We start from the raw sequence: 21,240 nt of genomic DNA on the forward strand, positions 1-21,240 counted from the left end.
TTTGCATGTTTGTGTGTGAACAATGAACTCCTGCTGCAGTGGGTGCATGCTGTTTTCAACCCCTCCTGCTGGAGTCTTCATGCAGAATAGAGTGTGTATGTGTGTGTGGATGATGAGCTCCGTTTGCAGTGTGTGCTGACTCACCCCCTCCTGCTGGAGTATTCATGCAGCAGACCTTGTGTGTGTGCATGTGTGTGTTGATGTTCCAGTGATGGTGCTGCAGTCCATGCTGTTTGCACCTGCCTCTTGCTGGAGTCTTCATGCTGTAGGCACTGAGAGAATGTGTAGGTGTGGGTGTGTGCATGTTTATGTGTGCATGTTGAGCTGCAGTGTGTGTTTTTACACACCGCATCCCTCTGGAGTCTTCATGCAGCATGCACTGAATGTGTGTAGTATGTGAATGTTTGTGCAGACATGTTGAACTGCGGTCCGTGTTGTTACACCCCCACCCCAATTCCTGCTGGAGACTTCATGTAGCAAGCACTGAGAGTGAGAGTGTGTGTGTGTGTGTAGCGTGCATGTATGCTGAGCTCCGGCTGCAGAGATGCTGCTGCTGTGTGAGCTGTTACACCCCAGGTCTTGCCGTAGTCTTCATGCAACAGGCATTGTGTGAGTGTGTGTGTTTGTGCATGCTTGAGCTCCTCCTCCAGAGATACACCTGCTGTGCTTGCTGTTACACATTCCTGTTGGAGTCTTCATGGAAATCCCATGCAACCCACCACCAGGACCAGGGCAGCCAAGCTACTTAGCAGAGAACACAGACCCTGCAACAGACCACACCGCAGGAAGCACCCGCAAGCACGGCTGCCTCACAACACTTTAACGACCCACTCATGGCACCCCAATGCCAGGTGTCAGAATTCAAAAAGGAGGTGGCCGAACTGGTGCGGGTGGGGTCAGAACACATGGAAGGCGAACTCTACCATATAAGTGGGTGTATATTATCCTTCAGGGACAACCTAGACCCCACAAAGGAGACCCACACTGCCATAGAGACACAGGCAGATGCACATTCCCAGTAGATAACCATGCCTAGGGGCACGCAAATATCAGTCACACACCCATGTTGGCTCTGCGTACGACAGCCCAGTTCACTTCCCTTACGAATTGAGTGGGTGACGACAAAGCTACATGTCCAAGCTCTAACCCACTGCCTGCGGTGACATGTCTGGAATCCGCTGTACACAGCACATTGTAATGTCGTAGGGCACAGGGCCCTCATGCATACAACAAGACCACAGGGACACACACAGATATTATGTTGAACTGGCTACGGCCATGCGCGCCCGGCCCCTTTACTGGCAGGGCCACATGTACAGTGACGCCTGTGCTGGATGTGTGTGGGGTGAGTGTAAGCCAGCCCGCATGGAGTGCTTGGTGCCGGCAACAACTTGAACAGTGGACACCAGTGCAATGGAAACAGAAAATACCTACATAACAGAGTCAACTTCTGAGCAACATGGAGGAAGCCGGAGCAAGTACAGAGGTCACCCAACATACAAACAGAAGTGTCTGTGAGTTACAGGGCACTGAGGTTGGGGCACTAGAGCGGAGCGCGCTCATGTGATGAAAATGACTAGGATTGTGTCCATTCGTGAGATCCCTGGTGCTGATGCAGTGGGGTGTGTTACACCTGCATCATCTTCCTCATCAACGTCCCAGGTCTCCCACACTGCATGAGGTGACATTGCTGTGCAACCTCTCCACAGCACGAAACCCAATCAGTAACGGTCCATGTGTTGCTGTGCACTGAGTCAGTGGCACCTGGAGTGCTGAGCAGGGGATCAGGAAGATGATGGCATCCACAACAGGTCTGAGCAACTCCGTTAGTCTGCCAGTACCACTGTTTTGTCTCTGGCAGATGGTGGTTGAAGTTAGCCCTGGCGATGGTGGCGGGTGCCTCCTGCAGTGATGTGACATCCGGGCCAGTCACGACTCGATTTGATGTGTGAGCCCTGGTGGTCTGCAGTTGAGGCCGGAGGCAACGGACAGCGCTGGTCCACATACACATGGCGTAGTTGACCCCAAGACCACCATCACAGAGGTCATCCAATATTCATTCAGACAGGGTCCCTGACTTGCGCTGCGCAGAGTTAGTGGCCCCGGATGCACAGCGGCCGTCACAGGCGCACTGCCACAGGATGGTGAATTGCAGTTCACTGAGGTAGGGCCACGCAGACTGAGCGGGTCCTTGTCGATGTCAAAGGTGAATGTGGATGAGGGTTGCGGGAGACAGTGGAAGGTGTCCTCCAGGGTATCATGCAGAGGGCAGAAGCTATCTGGAAGCAGCAAATGGAGGAGTGGAGTGCTACAGCCTCGTTGCCACCACCAATTCAGTATCAGCTACATGAGGATGACAACTACCCCTTAGTCCATAGACTCAAATGCCACCAATGTTCGACCAGAGAGTGTCCATGAATGTCGGGGAACAGACTTAGTGGCTCCAGGGATGAGAGGGGATGCAGCAGCGATGATGCCGGTACAATGATATGAACTCGGCCATTGCTAAATCAAGACTCAGTCCCAAATGTGTGACCTACTCAACCGCAGTGTAGGCCGGAGGCAGCGGTCAGCAGTTGCCCACAACCATGTGTTGTTTGCTCGCGATGCACTGAGTTAGTGACACCAGGGCAGTTGTCGGTAGTGTTTAATCACTTCTGTAACGATGATCCTTTTTCCCTCCTTACTGCAACTCGTCATCCTCTTACACCTCTCCTTGCGTGCAATGATATGTACTCTGCCATTAAAAAATCGATGCTCAGTTCCAATTGTGTGACCTACTCGGGCGGAGCGTAGGCCGAGGGCAGTAGTCCACGTGGACCCACAGAAACTTGTGGTTGTGATATACTACTAAGACCTGGTGGCACCACATCGAAGGGAGTATAGTGACATCAAATAAGCCATGAATAATGTTCTCTGCCATAGTGTAATAAAGACTCAGTTCAAATGTGTGACCTACTAGTCTGCTGCGTCTGCCAGTGGAGTCAACGAGAAAGGAGTACTCCCTTGGAGTAACTTCTTTACTCCAAGGGAGATTCTTTGGTCATCCAACAAAGTGTAAATAGTTGAAATTCTGGGATTCTGTAGCAGAGTTTCATCCAGGTAAATCTAAAGTCCTTTAGTCAGGGGTTCCTACTTTATACCCAAGGAAGGGGTGGGACAAACTCTGGCGACCAACCTATGGGAAGGTCAGGACAGAGGGGTGGTTACACCCATGTCCTTTGTTCAGCTTTGCACAAGAGCAGGGGCTGCAACCGGTTTGAACTGGACTATGCACAGGGACACCAAATGTGCCCCAGTGCAGACAGGACAGGGCTTACGGTTCGATCCCCGGTGGCAGCTCCGTTCAACATCATGTGACTCTGGGAAATAGCTCACTTAATTTCCACAATGGCCCCAAGCACCTTGAGACCCTTAAGGGTGAGTAGGTCATGCTTTACAAATACAGGTTTTAATTTTTATTTACAGAGGGGTGGTTACACCCATGTCCTTTGTCCAGTTTCATACCAGAGCAGGGGCTGATAGCCCCTGCAACTGGTTTGAGCTGTACTATGCACATGGACACCAAACGTGCCTTCAGTGCAGACATTAAAGCACTCTTGGAGTGCACCCACCAAGCCCCAATACACTAAAGCCTGTCTGGGAGGTGGTTATTCCTCCCTGTGACAGGAAACCTACTATCCAGCCTCCCCTGCCAGAGTTTCATCCAGCAGCAGGAGGGCAGACGCGTGTCTGTGGCTGGCAGCAACCATCTTATGATGCCAGGGTTCTGCCAAGCTGGTATGGGGTGCACCAGTGTGGTCATATTTCTCCCTCTAGGTGGGTGGAATCATACCTCCCACGCCAGGACTGGCAGGGAGGTATGATTCCAAGTTGTTTGACAACAAACACGACATGTTTCCTTGCAGCCATTTCAAAGTTAACATTCACCCCGAGGTTATAATGCACTTAAGAGTATATGGTATGGCTCAATCACAGAACAACCACGGAGGATAGATTCCAAAGGCTGCAGAAGGGACCTCCTCATGCAAAGGTACCCTCTCAGATAAAACCTAGCACCCTGCCTTCAGGATTGATAAGGCCTGCCATAGGGGTGAGTGATAGGTATATATGTGCAGTGATAAGGTAGATATAGTGAACCTATATCTAAGTAAGGGGCGCATGCACCACCTTACACAGGCTGCAGTAGCAGACCTGTGGTGTCAATCTGAGTGGCCTGTCAGGGGTGGCACAATAAATGCTGCAGCCCCTGGGAGGCCCTGGTGTACCTATGCCCTGGGTATATAGTATACCACAAACTAGGGACTTATAAGGGTACCCTAGGATCCAATTTGGAGTGTACCTAAAGTACATGCAGTCAGTAGAGAGGAAGCAGCTAGTCTGGGGTCCTGGAAAGCAGGATCTCAGCCAGAATAAAGTTGAAAAACAGTGAAACATCAGCAAAAAGTGGGGGTAACTATAAGAAGGAGATCCTACTCTCTTACAAGCCTGCACCACTGAAGCATCAAAGAAATAAAGCTCACAGTGCAGGCCTAGTTTTTAAATAACCTCCCAATTTCTTACATCTACCAATTAGCCAGTGGGGAAATAAATGGCAGAGAACATTCACTATTTACCCAGTGGTCAGCTAAATAGTCACTACCTGCAATGGAGGAACAACAAAACCCTGGAAACCGATACTACCTTCAAAGACGCCATCATCGCACACAACCTTCTCCTCAAAACCCCAAAGAAAATGGCAATCCAAGACAGAAGAAACGTCAACGCACACAACAGCAAATAACTCTTATCCATCATCAAGGTGTCCGCCACTGTGTCCAGCATTTGTGATCTCTGCAACAAACTCAACAGCTTCTTCAATCACAAAATCAAGCACACCTACGGCAGCTTCAACACCCAATACCCTCCCACCAGGCAAGACATCACCGCACCCGACCGCACCACATCCCAACATATCCTGCTCAACTGATCCCCACTCACCATAGATGACACACTCAAGACAATGAAGAACATCCACTCCAGAGCCCACTCGGACCCATGCCCACACCACATCTTCCACAGAGCAGTCCCCTTCATCAGCCCAAGCTTTACCACACTATAAACTGCTCCATCGAGACCACCACCTTCCAAGATGACTGGAAACACTCTGAGATCATTCCCCTGCTGAAGAAACCATCCGCTGACCAGACAGACCTCAAGAACTTCAGACTTATCTCTCAGCTCCCCTTCCCACCCAAGGTCATCGAGAAGGCCATCAAAGTTCATCGAACCGAACAACATCCTGGACATTTTCCAATCCGGCTTCCAATACAACCACAGCACTGAGACCACACCCTTGGCCACCATCAGCGACATCCACTCCCTCCTCAATTGGGGCAAAATCACAGCTCTCATCTTCCTGGACCTCTCTGCTGCCTTTGACAACATCTCCCACAGCACCCTAATCACAACACTCCATGACGCCGGCATCCACGACAAGGCCCTGGACTGAATCCACTCCTTCCTCACTGGTCAAACACAGCAAGTCAGACTACCATAGTTCCTCTCTGAACCCGCAGAGATCAGCTGCAGCGTGCCCAAGTGTTCCTCCCTGAGTCCCACCCTCTTCAAAGCCTAAATGGCTTTCCTGGCAGCCATCGTCAGGAACCACAGACTCAACATCGTCTCCTGCACCAACAACACCTAGCTGATCCTCCTCCCTTACCAACGAACCCACAACTGCCAGGACCAACTTCCACAGTGGAATAAGGCAGTTGCCACCTGGATGAAAGACAGTTGTGTCAAACTCGACTCGGACAAGACCAAAGTGCTCATCCTGGGACCCACCTTCTCAGTTTAGGACGAATCCTGGTGGCCCACTGCATTGGGAATCTCACGACCCCCACGGACCACGCACAAAACCTCGGCATCATACTGGATTCCTCCCTCACAATGAACCATCAGATCAACGAAGTATCCTCATCTTGCTTCCTCATGTCTCGCCTACTTCGTAAGACATTCTGAAGGATCTCCACTGAATCCAGAAAGACGGTCATCTATGCTCTCATCAGCAGTAGACTCAACTACGGCAATGCACTCTATGCAGTTGCCACCCAGAAACTCCTCAGAAAACTACAGAATGTTAGAAATGCTGTAGGTAGACTGGTCCTCAACCTGCACCGCTGCAGTCACATCACCAAACACCTTTGAGAACTCCACTGGCTCCCAGTCAACAAAATAATCACATTCAAGCTCCTAACACGAGTCTAAAAAACCATCCACAGTCAGGACCAGAATACCTGAACCACCGCCTCTCATTCCAAGTACCACAAATCCACAACACCGGAGGAAGATCCTTTTCCTACTTCCCTGTCCCAACTCAGACAATCCACATCGCTGACCCAATTCAGAAAGGATCTTAAGATCTGGCTCTTCGACTGAACCCCAGTGCCCAGACGGATCAGCAGCCCCCGCCCCAGTGCCTTGAGACCCTCGCAGGGGAGTGTTCACATTCTACAAACTCCTTATTGATTGATCACCTAATATTTGATGTTACGATCAATCTCAGTTGATCAACCTGTGAAGAATAAAAGGCTGGATAGATTGAGACATTGCAAAGATGCGCAGGGACGGCCAAACAGTGGTGGAAGTAGAGACTCAAACAGGAAATTATACATGATCTCTGCAACTTAGCTAGCGACCAGGTAAGTAGTGAAATCGCTATGCTATTTTCATGCTGTGGGCAAAGAGTACATTCTCTGCTATTTTTTCGGGGGACAGGTAAAAGTGAAGTTTCTTAGCTCTTTGTACGGTAGCTGGTGAAATAGTGTATGATCTCCTCTATTTAATTGACTGTCGAGGAAATAGCATAGTCTCTGTTATTTGCATGGTCGCTGGCCGAATAGTACATGGCCTCTGTTATCCAGCGAGCTGCTGAAATAGCACTTGATCTCTGCTATCTAGTCGGCTGCTAGGTAAATAGTGAAGATTCTTTGCTATTGTCATGGCCAAGGAGTACATCATCTCTGCTATCTAGCCAGCGGCTGGGTTAATAGTAAAGTTTCTTTGCTCGGCCGTAGGCCAAATAGCACATATTCTCTGCTTTCTAGTCAGCGGCTGGGTAAATAGTAAAGTTTCTTTGCAAGGCCGTAGACCAAATAGCACATATTCTCTGCTTTCTAGTCAGTAGCTGTGTAAATAGCTGTGGACTTTTGCTATTTATTTACCCAGCAGCATTAAATAGCCACTACCTTCAGTTTAAAGGTGACTTGAAGAAGAACAAATAATACAAAAAGATGCCAGTAAATTGAACTTAAAACACAGGACTCAGTGACCTGCAACACACCACAGTGGATGACGAAAGATGGGACTGTGTGTGTACGCTGCCACCTTTGCATTTTAGGGAGATGGCGATTACTCACTGCAGCCCACCCTACTCAGACCACCAAGCAGCCCATGGGATGGTTCACCCCCCATCCTGGGTCTCTCTCTTTCTGCTCGAAGCCTTAATGCCTGCCCACAACTCCAAGTGCAGTCAGAGGTCTGCGGGCAGCGGGGACCGCAGGAAGAGTCTTGCTGCTCCAACATGGCTGAAACTATGTGCCCTCTCTTATTTTTATGGCTAGGTTTGTGCTATACAAAAAAATAATTACAGATATATCTATGGAAAGATGTATTGTATGCACCCCAAATAAAGACCCCTGCGCATGTGATCCTTGCCTATTGCACTGGGAGAATGATCATTTATTGCACTTTTCATAAAATAAGGAGTGGTGGCTGGAGCCAGTGGCTCAGATACACAGCAGAGAGGGACGTGCAATGGCCTGGGTTCAACAGCAAGGCAGGGCTGTGCAGCATTGCTGAACACATTGCACCTGCTGGCTATCCTTTCCCGTCTTCCCATAAATAGTGAAGGAATATATTGAAGGTGTTTTTGGTCTTACCATTTCTTACCTTTGTTTCAGGGTTGCTGAAGCAGATTGATGCTGGAGGAGCGCAGTTTGTAGCCGGGGTCAACACCAATAACAACATTTACTGCCTGAGTGGAAGCGCCACGGTGGCCGCCAACGGGGGCTCTCCATTGCCCTGGGCCAGCGTCCCAGGGCTCCTGAAGTACTACAGCTGTGGCCCTCGGGGCTGCTGGGGAGTGAACTCAGGCAATGCCATCTACTACCGAGCCTCCACCACCCCAGCCTCCTGCGCTGGCACCAGCTGGACGTTCGTCAGTGGGAGCCTCGTCATGATTGAGGTTGGGAGCGATGGGTCTGTGTATGGAGTCAACAACGCAGGTGTGCTGTATCGCAGGTAAAGTCACGAGAATGGAAGAAATGGAGAATTCAAGAGAACACAGATGGTCTGCTCTTGTTGAGAGAGACAGACATGCATACTGATGGGGGGCGAGACCACCAGGCGTCGCTCGTCTGAGGGAGCATATAAAGGGCTGCCAGGAATAATGCCGGAAATGTTATCGCGTTTGAGATAAACGTTGCTAATAGCATTTTATCTCTGCGATAAAATCCGGCGATGCATGGCGATAGAAAAAATGTCACTAAGCTTAGTTAGCGATAAATATCGCTACTTGTTGATAATATGCCCCAGTTATCTTTTTTTAACTTTAAAACATAAGAACGAAAACTCTCCCATCCCATGGTGAGGTGAGCATGTAGCAGTTTTCACTGCCCATTCCTGCCAGGGTTTTCCTGACGATGACTAATGCTGTTACTCTAAATCTGGTCGTCAGAAATTCAGGCCTGCCTTTGACGGCCTTTACTCCCCAGGGCCATCGGAGGGGGTTAATGACGGCAGAGACAAAGTAGTCTCCACTCTGATTAAACCTATGGTCCACCAGCATATACATTTGGTGGGCGGACCATTTTCTTGGCGGTATATATACTCTGTTGCCATTGTGTCGGAGTATGTATACCACCAAAATGTAAATCAGGCTCTTTATTTTTACTGGGGAACCCTTGAATCTGGGGGAGGGAGGGCTTTAAATACATTTAAATTACTTGAACTCTGAATCTTATGTGCATTAAAGACAACATTTCCGTGCTCTACTTTATAAGTTTTCAATTTTGCTTAATACATTTCTGCTCTAGGTATTATTATTATTTTAAAAGTGTCGCAGTGTACAGCAAATCAAATGTTGCGTAAATCCTAGAATAAATTTAACTAAGAAACATTGTCAAATACCATTCCTACTACTGCTTGAAAGGCTCATGTAAACATAGCATACATTCCCTTCTATGAATATTCTATTAAAGTGAAATCGATTGCAAGATCAACAGTGAGTGAATTCACGTTCACCCACCTAGCCGTGAAGAAGCCAATGTGTATGAATATAGTTGCATGGCCCACTTGGTCCTGAAGGGAATGTGGTGGTCAGAAGATGTGTGGCCACCCACAACCACTGGCACGCGTTGGAATGTGGTTGTGTCCTCCTGTGAGTTATGGCTAGTTTTTCCTCACGTGCTTGATCTGTAATACACACCACTGGAACCACCAAGAATGGATAAGAAATCACAAACAGCGCTAAATAGGCGAGCTTAGTCCATATCAACCTGAAGCTAGGATACAAGTAGCACAACGTTTCTCTTTGAGAGAGGGCAGTACCCTCCATGTGCTGTGCGGTTGTGTCAACGAGAGGTAGCCGCCGTGCGTAGACACTAAAGAGGGTTAGTCATGAGAGCCTTGCGTCACTTTAGCACCATGTAAAGTGGTACATGCATCGCGCAGGGCTCTGAATCCGATGGATGATGATGCGCAAAGCCACTCTGCTCAGCTTTGAGCGGCCTCATAAATCTTCAGTAAGGTGACGCAGGCAAACGGAATGCAATGGAGGCGCCTTGCATCACGGTGCCTCAGTTGGCGCTAGGCTGAGAAACTGAGCTCATGCAGGGAGGTTTGACAGGAATGCACCATGATGCATAAATACTGTGCATTCCTGCCCTCTCACTTTGGTGTACAGCAGCACAACCAGGCGACCTACTGCGCTGCCCTACGCCAAACCCTGTCAATGATGGCCTCAAGTAGCAGAGTGTGGAAGCAGGCAGCCTTGCACCGTGGTGCCAGGGTGCGTCTGCAGGCAGCCTTGAACCGTGGTGCCAGGGTGCGGAAGCAGGCAGCCTTGCACCGTGGTGCCAGGGTGCGTCTGCTGGCAGCCTTGCACCGTGGTGCCAGGGTGCGTCTGCTGGCAGCCTTGCACCGTGGTGCCAGGGTGCGGAAGCAGGCAGCCTTGCACCGTGGTGCCAGGGTGCGTCTGCTGGCAGCCTTGCACCACGGTGCCAGGGTGCGTCTGCTGGCAGCCTTGTACCGTGGTGCCAGGGTGCGGAAGCAGGCAGCCTTGCACCGTGGTGCCAGGGTGCGGAAGCAGGCAGCCTTGCACCGTGGTGCCAGGGTGCGGAAGCAGGCAGCCTTGCACCGTGGTGCCAGGGTGCGTCTGCTGGCAGCCTTGCACCGTGGTGCCAGGGTGCATCTGCTGGCAGCCTTGCACCGTGGTGCCAGGGTGCGTCTGCTGGCAGCCTTGCACCACGGTGCCAGGGTGCGTCTGCTGGCAGCCTTGCACCGTGGTGCCAGGGTGCGGAAGCAGGCAGCCTTGCACCGTGGTGCCAGGGTGCGTCTGCTGGCAGCCTTGCACCGTGGTGCCAGGGTGCGTCTGCTGGCAGCCTTGCACCATGGTGCCAGGGTGCGTCTGCTGGCAGCCTTGCACCGTGGTGCCAGGGTGTATCTTTTGGCAGCCTTGCACCGTGGTGCCAGGGTGCGTCTGCTGGCAGCCTTGCACCGTGGTGCCAGGGTGCGTCTGCTGGCAGCCTTGCACCGTGGTGCCAGGGTGCATCTGTTGGCAGCCTTGCACCGTGGTGCCAGAGTGCGTCTGCTGGCAGCCTTGCACCGTGGTGCCAGGGTGCGTCTGCTGGCAGCCTTGCACCGTGGTGCCAGGGTGCGTCTGCAGACAGCCTTGCACTGTGGTGCAAGAGTGCGGAAGCAGGCAGCCTTGCACCGTGGTGCCAGGGTGCGTCTGCTGGCAGCCTTGCACCGTGGTGCCAGGGTGCATCTGTTGGCAGCTGTTAGACCTGGCACCTTGGCGTGAGTTTCCCTTCCACTTTTTGCTGTTGTGCCTCAGATGTTTTGCTGGTTTCCGCTACTCAGGGCACTGCGCCACGGCCAACCCGTGCCGCAGTGCAAGTGCTCCCTTCTGAAAATTGTACATGTGATTGATGTCCATGATTGGTTCATTGGATTTACTGTTAGTCCCTAGTAAAGGGCACCAGGAGTGCCAGGGCTTGTAAATGCCAGTACTGCTAGTGGGCCTGCAGCGCTGGTTGCGCCACCCACAGAAGCAGCCGAAAAATGTGTCTAGGGTCTGCCATTGCAGAACCTGCGTGCAGTCTGGTACTGTCATGCTGGCTGGGCAAGTGCACCCACTTGCCAGCCCCTAAACCTTCCCTTAACTTCATATTAGTCACCCCTATGGTAGGCCTGAGGGCAGGGTGCATTGTAAGTGTAAGGTAGGACAAGCCCTGATGTGTGTGGCATGTCCTAGTAGTGAATTACATCCAAATTCGTTTTTCACTATTGCAAGGCTACCTGCTCCCCTTAGGCCAGAATGGGCTGCTGGAATTATTACACTCTATAATCCCAGCAGGCTCAGGGAACATGGTAGAGAGTCATGTTTAGTATGCATGAACTCAGAATAATAAAATACTTCTTTTAGTAAAGTTTATTTTAATATCCTGGGTTTTCAAATGCTACTTTTAGAAAGTCAGCATTTGCTTGTCTAACCATTTCAGCCCGCCTCTGCTCTTGTGTGTATCTGACTGTCTGGGTGTGTGAGTGACAGGGCTGGGAGTTGACAGGTTGTGAATAGCAGGATGACACCTTAGTGGGTGGTGGGAATTTCCCCTGAATGATGCATCAGGATGTGCTCTGCCTCCACAATGCTGGCTCCGCCCCCCTGGGGAGCGACTGATGACTCAGCCTGCACCTGGCCCAGGAAGGACCGAAGCTTGTCAACAAAGTGCTCAAGCTGCCCCTGTCTTCACAATGCTGGCTCCGCCCCCCTGGGGAGCGGCTGATGTGCCTGCCCTCACACTGAATGCAGAAGCAGAAGTACCCACCACAAGTGCTCAGGGACTGAGAACAGTTATGCAAAGGCCCCCCTGGCCTGTAAGAACAAAAGAAACTGGGTATAAAAGTAGGAGCCCTGCTCCTTGTAAATTAGATCCTGTTTGCGCTACAGAAGGAACTCTGCCCGAAGAGAAGGACCTGGAAGGACAAGGAGGAGTGCTGTCTCTGGCCTGTGTCTGGTGCCTTGCTGCAGAAGGAGAGGAAAAGAAGAGACTACAAGAGACTTTTGCTTTTTGAACTTTGTGCCAAACTCTGCTGAAAGATCTCCAAGGGCTTGCCTGTGAACTTGCCCCCTGACCAGCGCCCCAGGAACAGTGGGCGCTACCCCTCTGAAGGAAGCTGCTGCTGGCGTGTGCTGTGTGTCTCTACAGCGCCGAGTGAAGGAGACGAGAGCGCTGTGCCCGCCGCCACGCTCTCTGACAATTCGTGCAGCCGTGTCCCTCCCCCGACCACCGTGACCGTGGCCTGATCGTGTGCCAGCTGCAAAGTGAAGACCGGCCCCACGCTGGTCCGAGCGCCGTGACTGTCCGCGCCATGCCGCGCTAACAAAGGAAAGGGAGGACCTGCCCGGTCCAAGCATCGCCGCCTGTGTGCCCCCGAGGTACAGGCTGCCCCGTAAAGATCGGCGCTGCCTAGATTGTGCCCTCGCAACTCGGGCGCTGAGACCCCCTGTCCCCCGCAGCTTGGAAGTGACTCGCTGCCGGGCCTCGCCTGATCTGTGCACCGCACTCCGTGAAGTGCACCCCCCCTCAGCCCCGCCTGCTGCAGCCTCTCCCCTTCGGAGAACGAAGTGAACCTTTTCGGAAGAGCCCGTGACCCCATCGAGCACCGCCGCCCGCCCGGGAAGCAACGCGAAGTGGGACAACTCCTCCTTGAAGCCGTCCGCTTCAGAAATCCAAGGTACTGTGCTTTTTGTCCTCACGGTGCGAGCGTCCTGCGACCTGAGCTCGCACCGCGCTGCCTGCTTCACAGCCCGAGCCGCCCCGGAAACCGAGGCTTGCACTGCTCCTGGTCCTCGAGGCCCACGCGGGAAGCGTGAGCTTTTGCCGGCCGGGCCCGATCTCCTCTCTGAAGCGACGGAGACAGCGGAAAGCGCATTGAGGCGCTACAAAACACTGAACCTTGCTAAAACTGGGCAGAAGGCCCAAAAGCTTGCATATTGCTAAGAAAGAACTGTGGCAACCTAATCTAAAGTACACTGGAACCGTTTTAAAGTGAACCAAGACTGTATTTACAAGCCTGCTTGAAATTATATAAAGAATATATATTTTTACAAATACAGTTTGGTGTCATTGTGTGGTGGGTTGGTTGTGATGGTGTAATATTGCAAATGTTTAACCCTATGTGCCCCAGAGATTAGCCTAAGACTGCTTAAGCCACACTACCTAGAGGGTAAGCAGAGGTTGTCTTGAAGGTAACCCTCAGCCCTGATGAGGAAGAGAGAGTCCCTGCTTGTCGCCAGTGCTGCACTGCGCCAACTAGAGACTCCCCCTTCCTACATTGGACGCAGCGGTGAGGATCACGAATTTACATTTGCAGTGTTTTACCTTAGCTACTGACCATTGCATAGTGATTTCAGTCCAGTAACTTAGCCACAGACTTTGTTTTTAATTTTGCCAAGAGAAGATCCCTAGTGTTGAAATCATGCCTGGCACAAACAGCGTTGATGGAGGAGAATCCATAACCTCTGGTGCGGCGGAGCTGGAATGGGATGCATCAAAACTAGACAACTACACAAGGAATGAGCTGAAGTTTTTTTGCAAGAAACTCAAGGTTCCACACACCGGGTGCAGGAACAAACCAGAGTTCTACAAGGCCCTGAAAGCCTGGATTGAATCTAGGGAGGCACCTGAGGATCAGAATGCACCTGGAGATCTGGTGGATCTTGAAAAACCAGACAGCGTGCATAGCTTTGGCAGAGGCCTGTCGCCAGAGGAGCTGGCAGACAGGAAAGAAACCAGGGATCATGAAATGAAGCTGGCAGAATTAAAAGTAAAGAGCCAACTGGAGCTTGAGAGCAAAAGACTGGCTCTGGAAGAGAGAAAACACCAAATGGATTATGAGGTGAAAATGAGGGAGATGAGTCTAAAAGAGAAAAGCTTGGATCATCCTCCCTCTGGTGGCAGCGCAACGCCGGTGCAGGTAGAGTCTAGAGTGCACATCCCCAAAGATGTAGTAAAGGAGTTCTTTAAGGGGGATGACATAGGACAGTGGTTTAGGGCATATGAGGTAGCCATGTCCTCCCACCGGGTCCCTGACAAGGATTGGGGAGCGGGGTTGTGGGGAAGGTTCCTCAGCGAAGGGCGGGTGTTAGACGGACCGGGAGGGTCGGCCGAGGTTACGGGGAGAGGTCTCCAGGGAGAGCCGTCTCCAACGACTGTACAGATAAGTAACTTCCCCCCCACAGACGGACACCACACAAGGTTGAAGGTTAACGAGACTTTATATGCAATTCTTAGGTTACGATGATGGATACAAGGAGGTCTGGACTCAGGGGTCCCCTCGGTTCTAGTCTCTGGTTTAGGAAAGGGGTAGCGGGACAGTCTTTGTTACCAACGAGTGAAAAATAGCTCTCAATCCTTGAGCTCGGCGTTCTAGATGATCGGGCCGCGGCGGAGCCAGGCAGGTCCCGAGATGGACGAAGGAAAACGACGGTCCGCGGCGGAGCCTGCAGGTCCCGGTGAAGATGACGGTTACAACGGTCCGCGGCCACGCCAGCAGGTCCCGACGACGATGAAGGTGATGAGGATTACGACGGCTGTGGCAGCGCCAACAGGCAGGACGATGGTGCACAAGACAGAGCTACGGCAGCGCCAGTAGTCCGTCCAGGATGAGTTCCTCTTTACGTCTCTCGACTCCAAGATACAACTGCCTTCCTGCTCTGGAGCTGCCCCAGTTATAGGGCTGGCGTGCTTTGATGTCCGGACCCTCGCACTTGGAGGTCGGGAGGTCCGGGATGAGGGAGTCCAGACACCCAGCAGGGGGGTGGAGCCAGCGCCCGGGGAGGCGATGGGCGAGCGGCACTTGGCGGGGGAGAGCCATCGGCACCTCTTTCTCCCATTGACTTGCCAAGTAGCCCGCTCACCTCCTGGGTGGAGGGTGGTGCCGGAATGTCTGAGGCCGGGCCAGGCCCAGGGTTGAGGTCGATCGGGGGCCAGGCGGCCTCGTGGTGGAGTGTCCAAGATGGCGCCCCAGGCTGGGCGCGTGGGCCGGCAGTGGATCGGGCCCACGAGGTCGACATGCTCGAGGGCAGGGGTCCCTGAGGGGACGGAGGACGTGCAATGGTGGTGTGTGGTACTTGCGGGACTGGACTCAGGCCTGGTTGGGCCGGGGGAGAGCGGCCCTTCATGTGGCCTGTCCAACATGCGTCCCCCCCAGCTGAAGGCGGGGAGAGTTACCCATCCTCTTTGGGACTCTCCTCGTCGAGGCGGAAAAACCGGGACAGGCCATCCGCGTTGGCGTGATCTGGCCCAGGCCGGTGTTCGACTGTGAAGTCCATACCTTGCAAGGAGATGGACCAGCGTAGCAACTTTGGGTTCTCCCCCCGCATATGCATCAGCCATTGCAGGGGTCGGTGGTCGGTCTGCACCCGAAAGTGGGTGCCAAAAAGGTAGGGCCGGAGCTTCTTGAGGGCCCATACCACAGCGAAGGCTTCCCTCTCTATGGTGCTCCAGCGTTGCTCCCGTGGTAGGAGTCTCCGGCTGATGAAGGCCACCGGTTGATCAAGGCCTTCGGTGTTCACTTGAGACAGGACTGCCCCAATGCCCTGGTCGGAGGCGTCCGTCTGGACTACGAACTCCCGGCTGTAGTCTGGGGCCTGGAGCACAGGGGCGGAACACATGGCGGCCTTCAATTGTTCAAATGCATTTTGACACTCTGGGGTCCAGGTGACTTTCTTGGGCTGGTTCTTTGACGTGAGTTCTGTGAGGGGCCCCACTATGGTACCATAGTCTTTCACGAACCTTCGGTAGTAGCCCGTGAGGCCCAGGAAGGCTCGTACCTCGGTTTGGGTGATGGGGGGCTGCCAGGCCTGGATGGCAGCAATTTTCAGCTGTAGAGGGGCCACTAGGCCGCTTCCCACCTGGTGTCCGAGGTAGGTTACAGACCCTTGCCCAATTTGACACTTGCTGGCCTTGATCGTGAGGCCAGCTCGCTGAAGGGCTTGCAGCACTGCTCGGAGGTGGTGGAGGTGTTCGGTCCAATGGTGGCTGTATACAGCGATGTCGTCTAGGTAGGCGGCGCTGAATCCTTCGAGCCCCGCCAGGACCTGATTGACGAGCCGTTGGAAGGTTGCTGGGGCATTCTTCATGCCGAAGGGCATGACCGTGAAATGGTAATGGCCATCGGGGGTGGAGAAGGCAGAACGTTCTTGCGCCCGGGGTGTGAGGCCGATCTGCCAATAGCCTGCTGTCAGGTCGAAGATGCTGAGGTAGCGGGCAGCTCCCATTCGGTCGACTAGTTCATCTGCCCGGGGGATGGGATGCGCGTCTGTTCTGGTGACCGCATTCAAGCCCCGGTAGTCCACGCAGAACCGGAGTTCTGGTGTGGTGCCGGGGGCAGCTGCTTTGGGGACCAGTACGACAGGGCTGGCCCAGGGACTGTCTGAGGGCTCGATGACCCCGAGCGTGAGCATCTTGGCTATTTCTTCCTGGATGCAGGCCCGTACCCGGTCTGGCACGCGGTAGGCCCGGTGGCGGATAGGGAGGCTGTCCCCGGTGTCCACATCGTGCACACACCAGGAAGTGACACCTGGGGTGAGGGAGAACAGGCTGGCGAACTGTGATAGGAGGGCTTGACACTCTTGGCGTTGTTCTCTGGTGAGGGCCTCTGAGAGCCGGACCCCATCCACGGAGCCGTCTTGCTCTTGAGTCCGTAGGAGGTCAGGGAGAGGCTCGGAGTCTTCTTCAACCCCAGTGTCTGTGGCCATCAGGAGGCTGAGCTCTGTTCGCACAAAGTGGGGCTTTAGTCTGTTAGCGTGGAGGACCCGGAGGGGGTTCCGGGAGGATTCCATGTCGATGAGATAGGTGGCAGGACCCTTGCGCTCTATTACTTTGAAGGGCCCCGTCCATTTGTCTTGTAGGGCGCATGGCTCAGTGGGGGACATCACCCATACCTGTTGGCCAGGTTCGAATTCAATGGATGAGGCATTCTGGTCATACCATTTTTTCATGTCCTCTTGACTGGCCTCTAGGTTGGCCTTCGCTAGTTCTCTGAACCGCCGGGTCTGGTTGCGGAGGGTGAGGAGGTACCGGAAGACATCTGGAGGGTTCTTTAACGGAGGCATCTCCCAGCCTTCTTTGACGAGACTGAGCGGCCCTCGCACTGGGTGTCCATATAGCAGTTCAAATGGGCTGAAGCCCAGGGATTTCTGGGGGACCTCTCGATACGCGAAGAGGAGGCACGGCAGCAGCACATCCCACTGGCGACGGAGGGGCTCTTCCAACCCCCCGATCATTCCCTTTAGCGTGCGGTTGAACCGCTCAACGAGTCCGTTCCCTTGAGGGTGATAGGGGGTTGTGAATCGGTAGGTGACCCCGCACTGTTGCCAGAGGGACTTCATGTATTTGGAAATAAAGTTCGTGCCTCTGTCGCTGACGACTTCTCGGGGGAAGCCCACACGGGAGAAGATCCCCATCAGAGCCCGGCCGACTACCGGGGCTGTCACAGTTCGCAGAGGAACAGCCTCAGGGTAGCGGGTGGCGTGGTCCACTAGCACCAAGATGAATCGATGGCCTTGTTTTGTGCGTGGGTCCAAGGGCCCCACAATGTCTATTCCGACTCTCTCAAACGGGGTAGTGACCACGGGAAAAGGTTGCAGGGGGGCCTTTAGTTTGCGGCCGCTCTTCCCACTGGCTTGGCACGTGGGGCAAGATCGGCAATGCTGGTGCACATCGTTCCTCATTTTGGGCCAGAAGAAGTGGGTCACTAGGCGACTGTAGGTTTTATCTTGTCCCAGATGTCCTGCCAGGGGGACATCGTGGGCCAGGTTTAACAGGAAGTCTCTGAAACGGAGGGGTACCACTAGTACTCGGTTGCTCCCCAGCTCGGCGATTCTTTGCTCGCTGTACAGCAGGTCATTGTCCCAGTAGACCCAATGAGTTCCGGAGGTATCCCCTGCGCTTTGGGCGAGCGCTTGCTGGCGGAGTCCCTCGAGGGAGGGACAGGTCTTCTGTTCTTGGCGAAATTGCTCTTGCGTGGGCCCCCCTTCTTGAGGCCACTGGTCGAGGTTAGCGAGGTCGGTAGGTTGGGCTGGTTCGGAGGGAATGTTGCGGTCGGTGTTTTCGGCTGGGGCGACCGGAGGCGGTGGCGCCGGCCATTCGGGTTCTTCTGGCCGGTGGTTGGCACGGGCGGCCATGGAACGGGTGGTGACGCACGCCCAGTCTGGGACGCCCAACATCCCCAGGTGTTCCTTTCTCTCCACGGCGGCCCATGGAGAGCTTTCCAGGTCATTGCCCAGGAGGCAGTCTACGGGGGCATCGTCTCGGACCGTTACTTTCAACATGCCGGAGACCCCCCCCCATTCGAAGGGGACGCAGGCCATCCGACACAGGCTTTCCGAGTTATCGGCTGATCGTACAGGGCAGAGAATGTTCGGTAGATACTGTTCTGGGGCCACCAGGTGACAGCGGACGGCTGTTACACTGGCCCCGGTGTCACGAAGGGCTTCGGCCTGGTGTCCATTGATGCTCACCCATTGGCTGTACTTCTGGGTGTTAGCGGGTAGGGGGACCCGCGGGACCATGTCTTTCCCCCCTAAGCAGGCTAGAGCCATGGCGGCTGGCTCCCACTCTTGATGCTCTTGTTCGTACTCTTCCTGCTCCTCGGAGATCTGTTCTTCCCCTAGGGCTGCAGCGGCCACTTGGCGGGGTCTTGGGCTCTGGTACTGCGGGCAGTTTGGGTCGTTCGCATAGTGGCCGACTCGTTGACATCGGTGACACGTGACATTGGCTCTGTACCCCGGTCGCGCTGGGGTGCTGCCCCGGTTGGCCGGGGGGGTGGTGTTGGTAGTGGGGGCGACCGGGGCGTTGTCTCTTCCTCGCCCTTGGCCCCCTCCTCCTCCTCTGGGTCGGTGCTGACCATTGTTGTTCCGGTTCTGTTCGTAGGACCCATTCCGGCCCACTCTGGTGATCTCCCACCGGTCAGCTTCGGCTGCGAGCTGCCGGGGATCCGTTAACTTGCTGTCGAGGAGGTGCTGGCGGAGTTCAATGAAGCAATTGTTCGACAGATGCTCCCATACCATCAGATTAAATAGTTGCTCGTAGGTCGTGACGTTGCTTCCTCGGATCCAGCCCTCGAAGGCTCGGCTAAAGTATGTTACATAGTCCACCCAAGTTGTACCCGGGATGCGGGTGCAGTCTCGGAACCTCTGACGGTACATCTCGGGTGTGAGACCATAGCGGGTGAGGAGTGCCGCTTTCATATGGTCGTAGGAGGTCATCTGGTGGTCCGGGAGCTGTAGCAGGGTGTCGCGGCCCTCATTGAGGAATCTTCCCCAGAGACCGGCTCCCCAGTCGCTTCTATCGATCCGGTGTGCAGTCATAGCGATTTCATAGGCTTTAAACCATTGCTGGATGTCGTCCTCTCTGAAATATTCTCGGACAACATCTTTGGGGATGTGTACCTTTTTGTCTGTGGTCCCTGAGGTGGGGGGTCGCTCGGGCACCCCTGCTTCTTTATTCTGCTTGCGTAGGTTGATCTCGGCTAGGTTCCGTTCGTGTTCGTATGCTAGTTTCTTTTCCTCGAGCTCCCTTTGTCTCTGTTTCTCCTCTCTTTCTTCTCGGAGACGCAGGTGCTCTAAATTGATTTTTTGTTCGGCCAACTTAAGTTCAACGTCCATTTTGAGTCGGGCCATTTCTAGTTTGTGTAGTCGGGTTCTTTCTCTTTCCTGGATCTCGTCTTGCGAGAGACCCGTTCTTTGCCCTTCAGGGGCCGTGGTCGTTTTTTCTACGGTGCTTTGATCAGGGGTTCCGGCAGCCCCGGTCTCTGCCCAAGATTCTAGGGCATGCTTAAAATCGTCCTTGGTACTCAGTCCGGTGGTAGCGATACCCAGTTCGATGCAGAATTGTTTTAGTTCACGATGGTTGTACTCCTCCAATTTCTCCATTTGGAATTTCTCGGTTGATCCGCTCTCTTTCGTGGTCATTGTGACTTCGTCGTGGGGTGAGCTACTCTCTGTACGTTTATGCGGTGATTCGGATCGCGCCGCTGGCCACCAATGTTAGACGGACCGGGAGGGTCGGCCGAGGTTACGGGGAGAGGTCTCCAGGGAGAGCCGTCTCCAACGACTGTACAGATAAGTAACTTCCCCCCCACAGACGGACACCACACAAGGTTGAAGGTTAACGAGACTTTATATGCAATTCTTAGGTTACGATGATGGATACAAGGAGGTCTGGACTCAGGGGTCCCCTCGGTTCTAGTCTCTGGTTTAGGAAAGGGGTAGCGGGACAGTCTTTGTTACCAACGAGTGAAAAATAGCTCTCAATCCTTGAGCTCGGCGTTCTAGATGATCGGGCCGCGGCGGAGCCAGGCAGGTCCCGAGATGGACGAAGGAAAACGACGGTCCGCGGCGGAGCCTGCAGGTCCCGGTGAAGATGACGGTTACAACGGTCCGCGGCCACGCCAGCAGGTCCCGACGACGATGAAGGTGATGAGGATTACGACGGCTGTGGCAGCGCCAACAGGCAGGACGATGGTGCACAAGACAGAGCTACGGCAGCGCCAGTAGTCCGTCCAGGATGAGTTCCTCTTTACGTCTCTCGACTCCAAGATACAACTGCCTTCCTGCTCTGGAGCTGCCCCAGTTATAGGGCTGGCGTGCTTTGATGTCCGGACCCTCGCACTTGGAGGTCGGGAGGTCCGGGATGAGGGAGTCCAGACACCCAGCAGGGGGGTGGAGCCAGCGCCCGGGGAGGCGATGGGCGAGCGGCACTTGGCGGGGGAGAGCCATCGGCACCTCTTTCTCCCATTGACTTGCCAAGTAGCCCGCTCACCTCCTGGGTGGAGGGTGGTGCCGGAATGTCTGAGGCCGGGCCAGGCCCAGGGTTGAGGTCGATCGGGGGCCAGGCGGCCTCGTGGTGGAGTGTCCAAGATGGCGCCCCAGGCTGGGCGCGTGGGCCGGCAGTGGATCGGGCCCAC

At 53.9% G+C, this 21,240-nt stretch overlaps 1 protein-coding gene across 1 annotated transcript in view; it reads left to right on the forward strand.

Moving 5' to 3' along the window:
- Positions 1 to 21,240, forward strand: part of LOC147706661 (fish-egg lectin-like) — a 67,409-nt gene that overhangs the window by 36,028 nt on the left and 10,141 nt on the right. The window contains exon 3 of the mRNA XM_086929114.1: positions 7,944 to 8,283. Within this exon, the coding sequence (XP_086785240.1) occupies positions 7,944 to 8,283 (340 nt within the window). The remainder of the gene's footprint in view (positions 1 to 7,943; positions 8,284 to 21,240) is intronic.

The sequence above is a fragment of the Lissotriton vulgaris genome, chromosome 7 (genome assembly GCF_964263255.1).
Source record: "Lissotriton vulgaris chromosome 7, aLisVul1.2, whole genome shotgun sequence".
In the NCBI taxonomy this organism is placed as follows: domain Eukaryota; kingdom Metazoa; phylum Chordata; class Amphibia; order Caudata; family Salamandridae; genus Lissotriton; species Lissotriton vulgaris.